Consider the following 19,494-nt stretch of genomic DNA (forward strand, 5'->3'; position numbering starts at 1 on the left):
AACTGAGCAGCCTTCAGCGCTCTGATCTCTTGGTGACCCATGGCAGTCATCCAGTATAGTCTATGCTGTACTACAGGGTCACGGGTTAAGGTCGGATTTAACTGGTGCATTTAATTCTCCCCCAGTAATCCATACAGACTAGTGATCCAGCAGGAAAAGAACACTGTGTCCTCAACCTCTTACACAACCTCGTTACACAAATATTTACAGATGAAAGACGCCTTACTCCTCCTCCCTCAAACTGACATTTTCTCACACAATTGTAGTGGGTTACTAAACTAAACATATTGTCTCAACAGCTTTAAATAAACATGACGGCAAAGTTAGGGTACTTGCATAAAATATGGAGTTAAAGTTTCTCAAAGGCAAGATGCCTGCAGTCTGATGACCTATACCCATACAGTTATGTCATTGATTTTGAAAACATTGGGATCTTAAGAACCAAAACACACACACACACACACACACACAAACACACACACACACACACAAAATAAACCTGCAGCCATGCTAGCGGCTATGTTGGCTGTATTTACGTAGACACAGTGGTCCTTTGATCGAAACGCTTACATTTCCATGTTTACATGCACACAATGGGATGACCCCCACACAATGACAACCTTAGCATGTTGTTTATCAGGTAGGCCTATACTATTTTCCCATGTTTGCCTTTTTAGTTTTGTAGGTCAGCATGCTAACATTGACTCATTCACAATTAGAAAGAAGCACAGCAGGGGAGTGTCTTTAGTTTACCATTAACCAAAGTATTTGACAAAGAAATGGTTGATATAGGTGAAAAGTCAATCACTTAACGTATTACAATTCGATTCAATAATTAAGATATCTCACTACTAAGTAATTACAAATGTCAACCTGCTGGTGGCGCTAGAGGGAAAGTCAGGGGAGCACCAAAGTAACACTATATGGGAAACATGACAAAGTGATGCCATCACTAGAGACCTAAACAATGGTAAGTAACTATACATCTTAAATCCTGTTAAATGTACACAGTATACAAAGACAGGTTGGAAGGATTGAGGGGGGTTTACAGAAAAAAAGGAAATGATAGCACATTCAAATCCCAGCGCTGCAGAGTGGGGAAGACGTTTTGCTATTTTTGCTTTTGTCGTTTAGCTAATCTCACTCTAACAGCTGCACTGAGCGTGCAGCTTGACTGTAGCCATCTTATGTAACCGGTTGAAAGGTTCCCTGACATCTATGCTCTTAACACAAACACAGCCATGACAGCCAAATGACCCCCAGGGGAGATGTGTTGCCTCTTGTTGTCAACCAAATAAATCATTAAATGTCTAAAAAGAACAGCTGTTGGTCCATGATAACATTAAGGTTTAGAATATGAGACAACAGCTTAATCTCTTAATTATTACCGAAGCTAAAAATACATACATATTAGTAAAGACGATTGGTGTTGAACTTTATCTGAACAGAAAAGCTTAAATATTTCTCATCACATCACTAGAAACAATACTAAACACACTAAAGAAGACCCGCTTTGTCTTTAAAAAGCAAGACAAGCCACTGAATCATTAATTCAAGCTAAATGAACCAACCAGCCTGACATTAAACCGTTGTCCGTGTTCACTGTATTTCATCTTTATTACAGTAATCAAATGGTTTCCAGTGACATCAATGTGCTGCAGATGAATGTGAGAGTGTGTTGTAAAGTTACCGAGGACATCTCATTGGAACACTACTCCAGCGCCCACATGCACAGACACTCACTCATTATAATCCATGTATGGGCACTGCAATTACTTCTGGGATAAGGAGTTTGATGTCAAGGCATGTATGGAGTGGAACAAATGTACATGAAAAGGATAGTCATGTTTTAAGAAGCTGGGAACCACAACAATCCCAATGACAAGCCACAACATAACCCTGCAAGTTTTATAACATTACATTACATTTTATTTAGCTGACACTTTTATCCAAAGCGACTTCCATTAGGTGCATTCAACAATGAAGGTACAAACTCAGAGCAACAAGAATCACGTAAGTACTATAGCTTCTGATAAACTAAACTACAAGGTGCCACACGTAAGTGCTACATGGAGATGTAACAAGTGCATTTTTTTTAATTTTTTTTCTTTAGTTATCTAGTTATCTAGACTCTAGTCATTTGACTTCATCCAGATTATTCATGGTTCTGTTGTGTCCTTTCTGGGTAAAAAAGCACACATACAATTCACTGTGGTAGCTGCAGGAAGAATGATGGTGTGTAGGCCTTTTGACTCAGTGGTTTGGCTGAGAAAGGGCTTCTCAATTTTTTATTATTTTATTAACCTTTATTTATACAGGTAAAATCTCATTGAGACCCAGGGTCTCATTTACAAGAGAGACCTGTTCAGGTAGGCATCAGCAGCAACACAAAGTTACAGACTAACTAAACATACAGGAGACACAACACAGAACACAAACGGTAAAATAACGCAGTACAAAGGGCAAAGAACAAGTTAAGTACAAGTTAAGTTATGTACAAGTGCAGACCCCCACGGACTGTCTCAACAGCCTTCCTACTAGCAGTCTAACATCCCCTAAAGAAATAAAACTGGACAGCTTCAGCCTCTGCTGGAGCTTGTTCCAGGTTGCAGGCTTGTGGTGAAACCACGCGCACCAGGAGTCACTTTGTCACAGCACAGCACAAACTTCACATGCTCTCATGCTCTCATGCTTACTCACTCTCATTATGTGAAGCGCTTTAGAAATATGAATATGATCCCTATGAAGAAATGTTTCGGTTTGCTGGTGGGTCAAAGTCAAAGTCAGATTTATTTATATAGCCCATTTAAAAAACAACATAAGTTGACCAAAGTGCTGTACAAAAATACAACACTAAACAAATAGGCCTAAGAAACAGAGCAAAAACATTTAAATAAAAATAAATTTGTGTTAAAAGCCAAAGCAAAAAAGTGTGTCTTTAGTAACGTTTTAAACTGGTCAATAGACTGGGCGGTTCTCAGACTCAGGGGAAGACTGTTCCAGAGACTGGGAGCAGCCACAGCAAAAGCTCTGGTGGGTGGGAGTGATCTACCCTGTAAAGCGTCTTTGAGTGCCTTGAAAAGCGCTATATAAATCCAATCCATTATTATTATTATTACCGCCACATTTGTGCTCCAAATTTTGATTTACCATTGATGATGAAGAACTTGGACTTACTTGCCCAATTCTCCCTTGAAAGAAATAGATTTTGGTCCAAAACAGCTCTCCACTAATGACTGAGCTGAGTTTGATATTGGAGAAAGAGCCGAGATGCATTGAAGGCGTTGCACATGACACATTAATTCTACACTTTATGTTGCCTTCTTATTTTAAATGTATGACCCATCTGCATACATATGTGATATAGACTATGTGGCAACAGACAACAGACTATTTTGGATTTGCCAATATAAATATAAATACACTTTCATAACAGCTGTCTATGACCAGACACAAGCCCTGATGGCAGCTGCTGGGAAATAAAACAGAAGGGCATGCAATTAAACTTGTAGTGTAGTAGTTTTTGCAATAACTTGTAATAGCTTGTAGTTCAACTATTCATATTTGCATAGTGATTCATGTAGTTAAATTACTTTTTTTTTAAACTTAATTTTACCACTGCTTCTCTTATACCCCAATTGACAAGCCCTTTCCCCGTTTTCTTCCATACTAGCTGCTGTGAAGGCATGCCCATTGGCTATTCACCTTCCAGGAAGCTGGTTTGCTCAGCTCACCTGTGGAAAAATGTAGTAATGTATTAGTTTTTTGAGGATTATTGGGCGAAGAGGGGAGGACATGCAGAGAACGACCAGGGGTCTTCTGCGAAGAGGACTGAGCATCATTGGGGCTCTAACCACTACACCACGATTGTTTTTAATGTTTTCTTTTTGGTTTATGTATGACCTCTGATGAACAAAATAGGCACTTTTCAGTTTTTGTAATAAACTCAGTGGCATTTTTTGCTGGCAATTTTGTCTTTTTTTTGCCAAACAGTTTTTTGCTAAGGTAGCATTGCTGTGGTTCAACTTCTTCATTTCAAAGTATAGCTTCCCAAACACTGCAAAAGGGTCTGTGTCACCTCTGGTACGTTATATAATCATGGGCCCTCGTTTGGAAAACTGAGAATAAGCAAATCCACTGACCTGTCTCTAACCTCAACGTGCAGGGCTTATTGATGTTGTTCACCCCGTGTCATATGATAGGTCAGTAAGATATACTGTTGTTGTGTGGCTTTGGCTCACCTCAGCTCAAATGCTGACCCCAAAATAAAGAGAGGGCGCATGACACTTTGAGTCTTACACAACCACCTATCCTATCTATCTATCTATCTATCTATCTATCTATCTATCTATCTATCTATCTATCTATCTATCTATCTATCTATCTATCTATCTATCTATCTATCTATCTATCTATCTATCTATCTATCTATCTATCTATCTATCTATCTATCTATCTATCTATCTATCTATCTATCTATCTATCTATCTATCTATCTATCTATCTATCTATCTATCTATCCATCCATCCATCCATCCATCCATCCATCCATCCATCCATCCATCCATCCATCCATCCATCCATCCATCCATCCATCCATCCATCCATCCATCCATCCATTCATCTATATCCATCCATCCATCCATCCATCCATCCATCCATCTATCCATCTATCCATCTATCTATCTATCTATCTATCTATCTATCTATCTATCTATCTATCTATCTATCTATCTATCTATCTATCTATCTATCTATCTATCTATCTATCTATCTATCTATCTATCTATCTATCTATCTATCTATCTATCTATCTATCTATCTATCTATCTATCTATCTATCTATCTATCTATCTATCTATCTATCTATCTATCTATCTATCTATCTATCTATCTATCTATCTATCTATCTATCTATCTATCTATCTATCTATCTATCTATCTACAGTCCCCTCCAATAGTATCGGAACAGTGAGGCCAATTCCTTTATTTTTGCTGTAGACTGGAAACATTTGGGTTTGACACCAAAATATGAATATGAGACAATAGCTCAACATTTCAGCTTTCATTTCCAGGTATTCACATCTGGATTTGATACACAACTGAGAAGATATCATTATTTGAAAAGGAACACCACATTTTTAGGCAAGCAAAAGTATTGGAACAGATAGACTTTAAATAAATTAAAGTGAATAAACCGTAATATTTTGTCGCAAATACTTTGCTTGCAATAACTGCATCAAGCCTGTGACCCATTGACATCACCAAACATTTGCATTCTTCTTTTGTGATGCTTTTCCAGGCTTTCACCGCAGCCTCATTCAGTTGCTGTTTGTTTTGGGGGGTTACTCCCTTCGGTCTCCTCTTTAGCAGGTAAAATGCATGCTCTATAGCGTTTAAGTCTGGAGATTGACTTGGCCAGTCTAAAACCTTCCATTTCTTGCCCCTGATGAACTCCTTTGTTGTTTTTGCAGTTTTTTTGGATCATTATCTTGCTGCATGATGGAGCATCTTCCAATCAGTTTGGTTGCATCTTTCTTTAAATTGGCAGACCGAATGTTTCTGTAGACTTCTAAGTTCATTTTGCTGTTGCCATCATGTGTTACTGTGTTGTTGTCAAGATGAACCTTTACCAAAGTGATGGAAAGGCTAAAGTTTGGAGAAAGAAAGGATCTACTCATGATCCCAAACATACAGGCTCATCTGTGAAACACGTTGGAGGCAATGTCATGACTTGGGCTTGCATGGCTTCTTCTGGGACGGGCTCATTATTCTTCATTGATGATGTAACACATGATGGCAACAGCAAAATGAACTCAGAAGTTTACAGAAACATTTTGTCTGACAATTTAAGGAAAGATGCAACCAAACTGATTGGAAGATCCTCCATCATGCAGCAAGATAATGACCCAAAACACAACGAAGGAGTTAATCAGGGGCAATAAGTGGAAGGTTTTAGACTGGCCAAGTCAATCTCCAGACTTAAACGCTATATAGCATGCATTTTACCTGCTAAAGAGGAGACTTAAGAGAGTAACCCCCTAACACAAACAACAACTGAATGAGGCTGCGTTGAAAGCCTGTAAAAGCATCACAAAAGAAGAATGCAAACGTTTGGTGATGTCAATGGGTCACAGGCTTGATGCGGTTATTGAAAGCAAAGTATTTGCAACAAAATAGTATGTTTTATTCACTTTAATTTATTTAAAGTCTATCTGTTCCAATACTTCTGCTCGCCTAAAATGTGGTGTTCCTTTACAAATAAGGATATCTTCTCAATTGTGTATCAAATCCAGATGTGAATACCTGGAAATGAAAGCTGAAATGTTGAGCTATTGTCTCATATTCATCTTTTGGTGTCAAACCCAAATGTTTCCAGTCTACAGCAAAAATAAAGGAATTGGCCTCACTGTTCCGATATTTATGGAGGGGACTGTATCTATCCATCCATCCATCCATCCATCCATCCATCCATCTATCTATCTCAGGGACAAAGTTAAAGAGGTCATACTCCTCTACATTAGGACAGTGCCAACATGGTTACTACTGATATGGAGGTAAAGCTGGGACACAACTGATGGGACATTAAAATAGGCCAGCAGCTCTAACGACAGAGTACAGGGTGTTCAGATTTATTGTGTCATAAATTCTGTCTCTGATCAAACTGTCATTTTCATTCCTCCAGTCGGCCTTGTGTTGCTAACTCATAAAAGTTGCTGATCAGGGTCCAAGGAAAATTATATAACAGGCTGCCACGTCCAGGAAAGGTTTGGGTTTGGTTGACCTCCAGGCTGCAACAGAAGAACCTCCAATATGGTCGTTGGGTGCACGGGCAGTGTTCGGTACAGCGTTGAGCTCTCACCACTTTGCCCTGGCTGAGACAAAAGGCATAGAAGACAGAAGTTTGCCCCAATAATTTGAATAGTACCATCAATACACTGTATATGTTGGATAACTTCTGTAAGTCACCTAAGACATCTTTGTTAAACCCAAACCATAAACATGATACATAAAGCATGGATAACTGTGCCTTTACATACAGTAGCCCTGGTCAAAACAATTTTACAAACTCATTAATCTCTAGTTTTTTTCTCGCATTCAATCCTCTATTGTTGCTACGATGACAGTGAGAGTGCATGTGATGGCCTGCAGATTCAAACAGGTTTTTTTTCCCACATCCTATTTCAGTGGTTGGTTTCACACAATGTTTTCTCAGATCATGTCTGCTACACAGATTTCCTTTTAAAGCCATGCAGGCAGAGAGGCTCAAGTAGTCTAGAATGGCCATCAAACAATCAGATAAGAATTCCAACAACCTTTGGACTACGATCACTGTACCATACCATGTGTTCAGACAGCACCATGTATGCACTATACCTGCCTGCGTTACTCCACGTAAGACTTGTTAATTGAATTGTTATCATCAGAGAACAAATTATCACATCGGCTCTTACATAACGATTCACACGTTCCTCACACGGGGGTCAATCAGGTTTTATTATTCTTTCAGGACATTGCAACACCACCTCAGTGACCCGACTATCATTCAGTCTTATCAGTGAACCTGTGGGTGCAATGCTGTGCAAACTGATCGATTGTTGTTGATATGACCAAACATTAAATTCAATCCCAGGTCTTATTTATTCAGATTATGTGAATATTTTGGTATGAAGCAATCAGTGAAAGCCTAAGCCGCCTCTGCAGGCTTGTGGTGCAAAGCTCCACTAGTAATGTATCTCTGTAGCGTTGTATTGTATAACATTATTTTTTTATAAAAAAAAAGAGGAAAAAAAGAGAGAGAAGAAGTCAGTTCAGTCACCAAGGCAACCATCAATGACCCACATTGAGCACGCCCACGTAGCCTATACAACACAGACACAACACAGACAAACAAGCCCACTTGAAGCAGTGCAAATCAAGTGAAGAAGTATCTCAGTACACAGGTTGAAAAGAACACCTCGGTCGTTAATCAAATATATATTTAGGGTCTTCATCATTAAAACCACATGAACAAGCTTGAGTCTGTGCCACAGTGGAGCAACACATCTCTCATCTAAATCTGTTTTGTCGCAAGCGGCAGATAAGCTGAGAATGTTTGGTTATTTTTAGATCTGAAAAGAGGAAATGATACCTCCCGTCCCATGCCTCATGCTGATGCCCCCCCCTCCCCTCCATCTACATTGCCTCCCATGACATAGGCTACTGGACAGCCCAACAGATAGGAGACTGAGTTGTTTCTCTACTTACGACATCTATTGCATGATGTCTGTCCTGGGAGAGGGATCCCTTACTCTGTCAACTCTCCCTGATGTTTCTCAATTTTTTAATCCCGATAAAGGGTTTTTACTGGGAGTTTTTTTCTCAGCTGAGCTAAGGGTCTAAGGGCAGAGGGTGTAATTCTGTATGGAATGTGAAGCCCACTGAGGCAAATGTCTATTTTGTGATATTGGGCTATACAAATGCAACTGATTTGATTTGATTTGACATAAAGCGTCACACATATCAAAATAATGTTGTCAATAAACCTGTGCAACCGTAGCTGGATTTCATTTTGCTTTATCCATCATGCATGTCTAGGTGTTTGGCATTGCATTTTTGTTCACTTATTTTTTTGAAAATATATACAGCCCCGGTAAAAAATTAAGAGACCATTCAGTATTTTTCTTCAATCTTCATCTCTACATTATTAATGAAAAAGGCTCTAAATTGCAATATTTTTTATTGTGAATTTGGTAGAAATGTTGTAAGTTGTTTATGTTATGAAATCAAAATGTTCATTTTACTCCAACATATGCCCCGAAAGAGTAAAACAGGAGACACTGAACATTTGGAGTGGTCTCTTAATTTTTTCCAGAGCTGTTTATGCACGAATCAACTAATTCAATATAACAGTGTGGGTATGTGGGTCATCTGAGGGTATACCGAGTCATTTTGATCCAGTTAGTTTACGTGAATTGTGTGGCTGTGATGATCTGTGACGGACTGGCGTGTCTTGTTTGCTAATGTGGACAAATATGGTTCTATGCACATGCACACACAGCTTAAGAGACTAAATACACCACCTAAGATCACATTAACATTAGCTAATGTGTATCTACGACCCCTCCCTCTTATGTGAGGCCAGCTGAGCCAAGTTGCTGAGGGGATGTGACGCAGCATAGCATTGTAAGCATTCCTTCCACACAGTCAGTCTTTCCGTGGGCTTACCCTCCTTAGCTCAAGGTGTTTTCCGGTGCTGGAAAAAGCTGAATAGGCCTGACTACAAAGCCGCTGTTTTTGGCATGAACTTTCACAATAGAGTTCAGTGTGGGCGCAGTATGGTCAAAGAAATAGGTTATTTGTCCCATGTGGTTCCTGGCTAACACTTTGTAATACTTCCTCAGCTCAGCTTTAAAAGCTCCTTTAGAAGTTGTTTCTGGTTTGAAGTGTATAATCTGAGCCCTGTGCAGATCAGTCGCCGATGTCGCCCCTTGAAATGTGACGACCAGTCCAAAAAGATCAACCAAAACTGCTTAGAAACTATAACTAAGATGATGCATACAAACTGAGGGTTGCTATAGTACTTTGCTGTTTTACGACTTTTAATGAAAATAAAAAGGATATATTTTGCAGCAAGTAAACTGCATTCAAAATCTCAACCTTCCGAATCTAGCTCACTGCAGAGAAAAAACAAATATCCTAATCTAATCTGATCCATTGGCAGGCACACAAGTTAACTAGAAATGTAAAGGGGGAAGTTCTTAACATTTGTTTGCCTCCATTGACAAGTACTTCAAGCATCTAATCCTTCATTTGGTGACTGTATAGGTCAGAGCCGGCCCGAGGCATACGCGAACTAAGCGGTCGATTAGGGCCCCCGACCGCCAGGGGGGCCCCCTCAATTTTTTTTAGTTTGTGTGTTTGATATTAACATCATATTATGCAAATGTGAGTTATCATACAAAAAAAGGAATACAATGTTTTGGTCTAGATAATTAATAGCCTAAAAATGTAATCAGTTCATCTGGGAGGTAATCCAAAATTATCTGATCATGTCACGTTCACATCCATGCACAGTGTGTATTGAGTTTATTTAAAAACAATTGGAAATGGTAAAAGAAAAAGAGCTCCAAGCCCAACCCAGAGGACCCTCCATAATATTTTATTTTATATTAATATTTTTATGGAAAATCCATGTGTCCTTCTTCAATAGCTTCTAATTCATCTGACCCAGTGTCTCCAAATTATTTGTTCACACAATTTCTCAGATTTAGCCTCTTAATTTTTCCTCTCAAAGGGCACCAGATTCATGCATTTCACTTTAAAAAGGTTAAAAACAAATCTCCCGGACCCCCTTAGGAGGGTCTGAATCTCAGTTGTCTAATATTTTCGCACAGCTGCACAGTGGAGGCACTAGCGGAAAACACTGGGTGTGTGAATGATATTTAACAAAGATCTATAGTTTCAGAAGCGCTAACATTGGAGAGGGGCCCCCTAATCATATTTCCCTTAGGGCCCCCTGAAGGCTTGGGCCGGCTCTGGTATAGGTCATGCATTCCTTTAAGTGGGTGGTATAAGTGACATCACAGTGGTTATCAGTCTGACACGTTGGTAATTGCACTGTGTAAAAGGTGAAGGAGGATGAGATCATGGCTATAAGTCGGTATATTCTATAGTGTTCAACCTAAATGATGACCATGATGTATTCCACAGAATTGTTATCAGTTTGTTCCTGTCATGTGAATGCACAATCATTCACAGAACACTATATTCTGTAAAGTAATACAAGACAGACAGTAGCTTTTAAACACAAATGAATGCCTTTATTTTCCAAGACACTGTTAACACACGTATACAAGAGAGGTATCGGCTCTAGCAATAATAATAAAATAAATCAAAGACGTTATCAGAACAGAACATTTAGAGTGGTAATACGGAATGTAGCTTTTTTCCATTTTTTTTTAAACAATCCTTTTAAATAAATAGTCTCTAAATAGTCTTTATAGCTAGTGTTTTTAAACAATATATTCTCTCTGTTTAGTAAAAGTTGCAGGAATGAAAAGTAGAATATAAGAAACAAAGACAGTGACAAAACAATGATATTATCCCCTTTGCAAAAAGTATTTTGTTTATAGGCAAAAAAAAAATGTACAGGGGAAAACAACACCTAAATAATCTTGTTCTTCAACCCGGTGAGTGCCCAGTGGATAGACAATCCACATCAATGTAAAAACACAAAATGTCTTTCTCAGAAGCTCAACTTTCTCAATTGCTTACAAGGCTGCTGACCTAGCCAGCCAAGGTCAGCTTGTACAGTCAACTTTCCCCACTAATAATGTGCTGTGCTGTTGGAGACCAGCAGTCCAAACTGCAGGCTCCTAGAACTACAATTGAGCTTAAAGTTTCTCTGCCTCACTCTCTCTCTCTCAGAGAGAACTTAACAATAAAGAAATCCATCTGACATGAGGGGGGAGGAGGACGCTACAAAAGTCCCTGTGTTTTCTGAGAAACATTTCTCCTACCACGTAGAACAAATAAAAGGAGCAGTCTCAGATAGAGGAAAGTGCCAGGGCGGGCCCAGGCAGCCCTGTCCTCTTGCAGGCAGGGGAGAGCACAGTAGCCACCACACACTCTCCCCTGGCCCCGAGGTGTCTGAGGGTTCCCTCCAAGCAGAGGAGGGTCAGACAGACAGACCCCCATGTTGGCATGACGACGATGCACCTTGGAGTAGCAGGGTTGGGGCTCAGAGAGCTTCTTCCCATGCGTAAAAATGTAGCACCATAGCGGCTCCTCTGCAGCCTCAGTCAGTGCTGTGATCCTCCAGCTGGGAGATGATGGTGATCAAGTTCTGCAGGCCGAATATGAAGCCACTGTCCTGGCCCTCGTGCACCACACTGTCCTCCCCGTAGTGCCGACAGGTGGTGTGAGCAAAGTCAATCATGCGCACGTCCACCTCTGGGCTGCTGGCCTCTCCTGTGCTGTGTGACGAGCGACCGCCGCCACTGTTGCTGCTGCCTCCGGCCACACCGGCACCGCCGCCCGCTGAGGAGGAACGAGGGAAACCAAAGGCCCCTTCCTCCTCCTCTTCATCAGAGGGCTCGTCCTCATCCCCCTCTTCCCCCCCGCGGTGTCGGGGTCTGCTGGGCGCTCTGGGAGGGTCTCCATCGTAGATGATGAGCAGGGAGCTGGAGTAGAAGCGGTAGGACTCGCAGCTCTCCAGTGCAGCCTGCATCTCGCGCAGTCTGCGCAGCACCGGGGACAGCAGCTCTCGCCGCAGACGACGGCCGTCATGGAAGAACTGGTAGAGGGCCTCCTTGAAGCCGGCCAGGGTCAGCTTGCGGCCGTGGTACTTATTCATGAACATCAGCTGGCCTGAGTCCGACTGGTACACCTGCGGGTCACACAGAAACATGAGCGCTACAGCAACCACATGAAACAGATACAGAAAGACCTTGAGTGCAGTGCAGAGGAGTTGTGTTTCATCGCTGTCGTACCTGCATGCCACAAAGTCGCACTCCGATGGAGGCAGACGTGCTCTGTTGACACTTGCGAATCTGATTGGCTTTCTTCTCCTCCGACGCATCGTCCCCATGTTGGCGAGTTCCCATCTTCAGGTCTAAGACACATGGTACTGTGTAGCGCCATGTCAGGTTCTCCAAAAGGATGAATTCTGTGAAAGTGGGTCAAGGATCCAACGGCAACAGAAGCACGTATAGACTAATGCAACATATATACAAACATGAGACCCATCCCTCTACTTCACTGGGACATCCAGTAGTATGCTGTTCATTCATGAAAAGGATACTGTATTGGTTGCGGTGCTTTGCGTTCTCTTTCATCCTCTGTAAGTGCTGCTGGTGGCATTTGAGGCTCCAGGGGTTGTGTTTGATCTGTGGCTTCCTGTTGCCTTTGTCCAGGCTCAAGTACAGAACCTCTGCCTGATTCTGCTGCTGCAAGTCATCACGATTATAACTGCAAAAAAGGTAAAAACACAAAAAGGCAAAATGTCAGCTGTCAGGTGTTTCAGAAGTTCAGTCATTCTTACCCTGCGTTCCTAATCACTTACTTTTTACTACACTACATACTAAAGTACAGGGAAATGTCAAGCATAAAAGACGAATACTCCAAAATGCTACTGGAGTTAGTGGGGCATTATATATTTCAGCATACTACAATTGACTTGAATGTATTGGGACATCCTAAATCTTTTTCTGGCACACTAAATAGTATGGAAGTATGGGGATTGGAACACAGGGGAAGTGTCTTGCTGGTTATGAAAACATAAAAAGGTGCATTGACGAGCATTCCTCACCTAATGATCTTGTCTTCTTTGCGGCTGTGTCGCGCTCTGTCTTTGCTGTAGTTGTCATTATCCAGTAGCAATGTGGACGGCTTCTTGTTGCTCCTCTTTAGCATCTTGCTCTTGGGCTCACAGTCCGCGGAGGGATCTTTGTTCTCCAGGTCCCCCACTTCACTGTGGAGGGGGTAGGCCAGGAGGCACAGGTTGCCTTCATCATCCTCATCGAAACTGACCGAGACTACTCCTGAGAGAGAGGGTAAGAAAAGAGGGGGTTATAATTATTGGACAATCATTTTTAATTGTGTTACTAATTCATCACAATTGGAATGATGAGATAATAAGTTAAACACCTTACCAGACCTTTTTTATTCACTTTTAAAATCACACGTATTCAAAAAGATACTGACACATTCATACAGCCGTTTACATGTTCACATCTTCGCAAGCAAACACACACAGACATGTTATATGAGAGGTTGAGGCTATGGATGTGGCAGGAAGAGGGGAAGCAGGACATTCACAGACAGACAGTTGTAGATAGGAAGCAGAGAAGAGCATTTCAGAGCACAAACCGTGTTCAAACGCCTTTATATTCAAGAAAGGAGAAACAAAATACCACACGAGGCTGAAATGTGTCAAACCGAAGCACAGCATTTATTCAAACAAATGTAAGACATCTTCACGAAACACACACACATTAAAACTCATAATACAGAGTTGGAGAAAGTCCGCAGTGACATGGGAAAATGAAGTACAGTTTTCTCTTTTCTCCTGCATACATGAAAAAACAACTGCTAAAAAAAAGCAAAACCCGGTTTTCAACCACCTTAACAGATAAACAGTACAATAATATGATTCAGTGACAATCAGTCCTTGGACACAGTTCATAATAAAGCCTTACATGAAACAAGAAGCAACATTTAAATAGGTGTTGTGTGTTTTTTTCCACAAAAACAAACACTGGGGGTTTACAGATGTTTCTAGAATCATCTTAATGATAAAGTGTAATTTAATGCATAACTAGTGTATGACATATTCCACAAGCAGGCACTCTCTGGTAGACCCCCACCCTCCCACCAACAGTCCCTAGAAGGGCCTGCCTGTCTCTGCGCAGGGTGGGGGGAGGTGTCACACTGAGAATAAACATCACAGCTGATACGGCTGATACTGATAAACCACACAGACAGGAAGGAGGGATGTGGTCAAAACTGACAGAAAGAGAAAGTGGCCGGGAAATGGACACAGCCTTCAAGTCAATGCATGCCACACTTTGCATTGAAGATAAGTAGTAGTAGTCACACTACAAAACAAACACTGAAAAGGAATTGACTTATGGTAAAACCTGACCAAAAAAAATTGCATCGAGATGCATTGATAATCGATTATGAATCGAATCGTTGACCTCTGATCGTGAGGTGCAAAGAGATTCCCACACCTACTAAGGACCCAGCATCCATGTTTCTTTCCGCAGCCCAAGGCTGGCTTCATGCCATGTGCACAGTGACATCACCAGTCTCTTAGGTCTGTCTTTACAGAAGAATGCCATGTCATCTCACCACCTCAGTGAGTGTGGGAACTAATGAATCACTCTTTTTTTCACAAGTGGGACTCACACAAGTAGTAGTGATTTTTTTGAAAACGGGGTGATATAGTAAGAGTTTTCCAGGCCAATAGCTTTAATATATGATAAGATACTGCTCTGGTAGTAGGAATAATTGCCCTAATGACCCTTGTAAAACATGTTTTATGGTCAAAAGTTCTGGTTGTACAAGAATGAAGGTTGACCTGAAAAGCTAAGATTTCTTTGGCTCTAAGCAAAGTTAATCACCACTAGGAAATTACTACATGCTCTTTAAATCGCCAAGCAACAACCCTTTTTGTCTTACTACTGTGTGAAACCTAGGAGACAAATTAGTATAAATGTTGAGCAGCATTCAAAGTCCTTTACTATTAGTGCTTTCCATATCACAGTCTCTTCCGGGGTATTTTAATAGTCCCACGCTGCCTTACTGAGGAGGTATTTATACCACGTGTGTGTCTTACCCCCGTCATGTGAGCCTTAAGACAGCATGTAGGCCTACTTGGTGTCATTGTCTGTATGAGTGAAATCGTGAGAAACCATGGACCTTTAATAAACCAGAAAACATGATATCATTTGTGGATGGAGATGTGTATTTGTGTCTAGGTTCTTCTTTGGGCGACATTAGAAACCAGAACTGGATATCTCAACTGGCTTAATGAGGCTCCTGGTGGCCTGATACATTTATTTATTCACCACAGAACACCATCTAATCCCAAGCCAGCACAGCACTGAGAATACATCTTGTTACGTCCTCCTGGCAGGAAGGCTATCAGCCTGGATGTTAATAAACCCCCACCCCCTTCTCTTGAACATAAGGGCTCACATCAAGACAACTGGATGTGGTGCCAGCCAATTGTTACAGCACCAGTGGTAGGGTACTGTACAGTGTGTACGAGAATCACAAATGTAGTCCAATCTATCCATATGAAAATACATCTTGCAATGTGTTGTTGTGCACACCGTGTTCTTTGAGGCCCTGCAATCCCTCCATTCATTACAACCACACTTTACCATGGCAAAATAATGTCCTTATGATCTAAACAGCATTTTTGGCAATGCAATGTAAAATGCATCGAAGATAGCATCACATAATACAAGCTGTTTGCCCAAAGATAAGAGAAAAATAAAGAGAGAAAGGGTTAAAGCTAGGTAGCCTGCCAAACCAACATCACACATGCAAAGATTGACACGCAACCTACCTACCTAGCCCACATTTGTAAAGTGTCGTCTTACCTTTATACTGGGGAGTGAACTTCCTCATCTCTGGAGGGAGGCTCTTGTAGAACTGGTGCTCGCGGGGGATCAGGGGCTTGCAGATGGTTTGTTCCCCAAACCGTAGCACACAGGAGTGCCCCCCTACCTGGTGCACGAAGGGTTCAAGCATCACCCCTTTACCGGGAAATGGAGTCCCGTCTGCCTGCATGAGGGCTTCCAGAGCGGGACTCATCCTCACTCCGCATCGGATAACTGCGTTGGTTAGACCCAAGTCGCTCGGAAGGCTCCAAGCTCGCCCGCTGGTTATGCTCCCTATCCTTGAGCTGTTCTCCGATGGCTCGCACGGGGGCGCTACTGAACGCCTGCGCGAGCACAGCAGTGGAAAAACAAAGGGCCGAACAGGAAGGGCACAAGCGGCGACTAAATCCTTAATTCCCCCCGTGTGAGGAGGATAAATGATAAAACTCCTGCTTGGGGGCTGGATATTCACCGTGTTTTGAATGTGTAATAAAATGCTACGTAAGCAGCCTTTTAAAGACGCCTTTAAAGACGCTTTCCAAGCAACGTCCGTTTCCGTAGTCCTCGTCGTAGGGCTGTTACAGAAACTGACGACAGAGCTGACCCTCCAGCGAGAAAAACAGCAGATTCAGTCTCTAAAACCCGCCCATACCCGCAAGCAGCCAATCACAGAGCCCGAGCTGTCGCTGGGCGGAGACAAGGCACCTAGAAGAGGATGAAGCAGATCTAGCAAACAAAAGAGGAAGGAGAGAAAACAGGGGGGGAGGGGAGATCAGGAAAAACCATGGACATATAAAGAAAAAAACACTAGACACAAAAACACAACACTGACGGTATTTTTCTTCATTCTACCAGCTGGTTTCATCGTTTACTTATTACATTATCGCGGCATTTCAACACGATCTTTTAACGTCACCCATTGAAGCAAACTGCAACAGGGAATGTAAAATGATGGCAAGAACAGAAGGAAACAAACATGGGACATTAGCCAGCCATTTCGGTTTCCTTCTACAATTTTGACTTGTGGTTTCAAATTAGGGGGACAAAGCTGAAGGGGGAGTGCTTGCAGTGGATGTCAATATCAAAGTGTGTCATTACCTGTTTAGAAAATATCAATGTAGGCTAGCCTAATACATCTTGTATAATTTAAATAACATGGTCAAGAGGAAGGCCTATCCTTTGTTTTATTCCAGTGGCACAAAAAGGCAGACTGCTAATGCTGTGTTCCCATCACTTGGGATGGGTGGCAGAGATGGGAAAGATTCTCATGTTTACGCCTTGGAAGCCTACGTGTCAGCAGCCACTCAGGCAGGGTTAGTCATGTCAAGGTGGAAAAAAGGTTGCACCAATGAAATCTGGGGGTCGACTTGGATATAAACGTGAACATTGTTGGACACCTGCCATTTAAGAAACGTGACATGAGGCCATGTTGAGACTCATAATAGCTCGGCCATAAAACAACACATGTGCTACAACAGTAGTGTGACCATGTTGCAAGAATTTGCCACATTGATGACTTCACGTGTAGTATCCAACTCTCTATAGGGCCTGCATATTATTTGAAGACTTATCTGATGCCAATAGACTGCACAACAGTTTATTCTTCTATGAGGAAGGAATTATCATTTTTTTAAAGGGGACATATTATGAAAAACTGAGTTTTCCGGTGTTTGGGCACACTTTTTAGGTTAATGGGGTCCCTACCAGCACACACAAGCTTCAAAAAGACAAATATGTCAGTTTCTTCTGGGATGCTTATTTTGAAAAAGGGGGGATTTGATGGTCTGTTCCAAAATACACCGACTGATGACGAAATTGGTCAGTTTTCATTAACATATTAAACTCGGCAGTTGATTGGCAAATCAAGACGCCCCCGTTGGTAACCACACACACCTGAGCCGCCACTCGCTAATGCAACAACAGAGAAGAAGCAAGCTGCAGTGTTAGCTCATCCTCAAGCTACCATCACACCCCAGCCTCGAAGCACACTAGGGCTGAATGAATTTACTTCATTTTTTGTTAGGCTATGTCCAGCAAAGGTTTGCAATCTGTTAGTGTGATCAAAGCCTTTTTACTGGAGTGTGGAGGAGACTGTGCCAGGAAGACTGAGAGACACCATCCGTCCAAAATGTAAGTAGTCCTATTTAAAAAATAATTCTGGACGTTTATTAGTTCAATGTCTGTAATGTGCTTTATTTTATCCCTCCTATAATAACCAACACCGACTGAAATGAGAGAATGCCGCGGGGTTTAGTAGCTATCGTTAGTGTCCGCTAGCTTTACCGTTAGCTTTATGCTAACGGTTAGAGCTGTGAGTCTTTGGCAGTGACTGTTCTTTGGCTCTTTTATGAGCTCACGTTAGTCCTGCCGTGACAGCCCCTGTGTGAAAAACAGACGGTGAAACTGTATGGTGTGTTGGAAACGGAAAAGGCGATGGGCGAAACGAATGGGTTTTTTGAACATAAACGCAATTGTCGGAATTAATTGTCAGTTGCTCAAGCTGATTTCTAACGTGTGCGGCACCGATGAATAACAATTCCGTTTTTTCTGAATTTAAGAGCAGAAAGTTTTGCGACATTCAGCTTTTAACAGCGGATAGGCAGGCCTCTAAATTAGCGATTTGAGTAACATCATTAACTTTGACCGGGACATAGAGCTGAGTATCACCCGCATAGCAGTGAAAATTGACCCCGAAGCTACGAATAATTTGACCAATCGGAGAAATATACAAAGAGAAAAGCAGAGGTCCAAGAACAGATCCTTGAGGTACTCCGTATTTCACGTCAGTGAATATGGACGCACTGAGTTCTACCGGATAGGTATGATTTCAGCCAATCGACAGCCCTATTTTAAATGCTTTCCAGTGGTTGGAATTGTTTTGGATTCAAACTTTGTTTGAAGGAAGCCACTGCAAGATAACAATGCTGATAACACTACTGTATTAAGGGTGGGGACGACATCTCTTGTGTTGGCTGTGGGTAATACCTGCAAAAATACTGTACGAATAGCAATGATTTAAGCTGCAAGTCAAAATGCAGGTTAGTGTGTATGGGGACCATAGATAGTAAATAATATGGATGTAGCATCCGGGCTGACCTCAGTTATTCACACGGCATCCAATAATCCTGGTTTGTGCGCGTCGCCATTTTGTGAGGGGGAGGGAGATAGCTGATGTATACCTCCGAGGCAAAGTGAGGGACAACGGGCGGAGAGCTGTCACTCAAGAGATCGCGCCAATACATTTTAACCTCCAAAAGAATAAAAACTAGCGTGGTCCAAAAAAATTCACCCCCCTCAGTGTTGTCATGGAGATATGACCTAAACATACAGACTAAAATGTTTTCGTGGCCCAGGCTGTAAATAGGTTTAATAAGACTTTGAAAACGGCCTGTCTAACAAG

General features: G+C 41.7%; 1 protein-coding gene across 1 annotated transcript; it reads right to left on the bottom strand.

Moving 5' to 3' along the window:
• Positions 1 to 10,776: 10,776 nt before the first annotated feature.
• Positions 10,777 to 16,459, bottom strand: ip6k2b (inositol hexakisphosphate kinase 2b). The gene is made up of 5 exons (XM_080026329.1): positions 16,095 to 16,459; positions 13,292 to 13,523; positions 12,785 to 12,951; positions 12,474 to 12,649; positions 10,777 to 12,370 (listed from the first exon to the last, which is right to left on the bottom strand). Exons 1-5 carry the CDS (start codon positions 16,306 to 16,308, stop codon positions 11,780 to 11,782), a joined length of 1,380 nt encoding a protein of 459 aa, XP_079882455.1. The 5' UTR covers positions 16,309 to 16,459; the 3' UTR covers positions 10,777 to 11,779.
• Between the last annotated feature and the right edge of the window lie 3,035 nt (positions 16,460 to 19,494).

The sequence above is a fragment of the Ammodytes marinus genome, assembly GCF_949987685.1.
Source record: "Ammodytes marinus genome assembly, chromosome: 4".
Classification (NCBI taxonomy): Eukaryota; Metazoa; Chordata; class Actinopteri; order Uranoscopiformes; family Ammodytidae; genus Ammodytes; species Ammodytes marinus.

Coding starts and splice junctions, on each gene's coding strand:
- ip6k2b (XM_080026329.1), bottom strand. CDS start 16,308: ATGAGTCCCGCTCTGGAAGCCCTCATGCAGGCAGACGGGACTCCATTT. Junction 12,952..13,291: donor AAAGAAGACAAGATCATTAG/GTGAGGAATGCT, acceptor CCTTTTTTGCAG/TTATAATCGTGATGACTTGC. Junction 12,371..12,473: donor TGCGACTTTGTGGCATGCAG/GTACGACAGCGA, acceptor TGTGACCCGCAG/GTGTACCAGTCGGACTCAGG.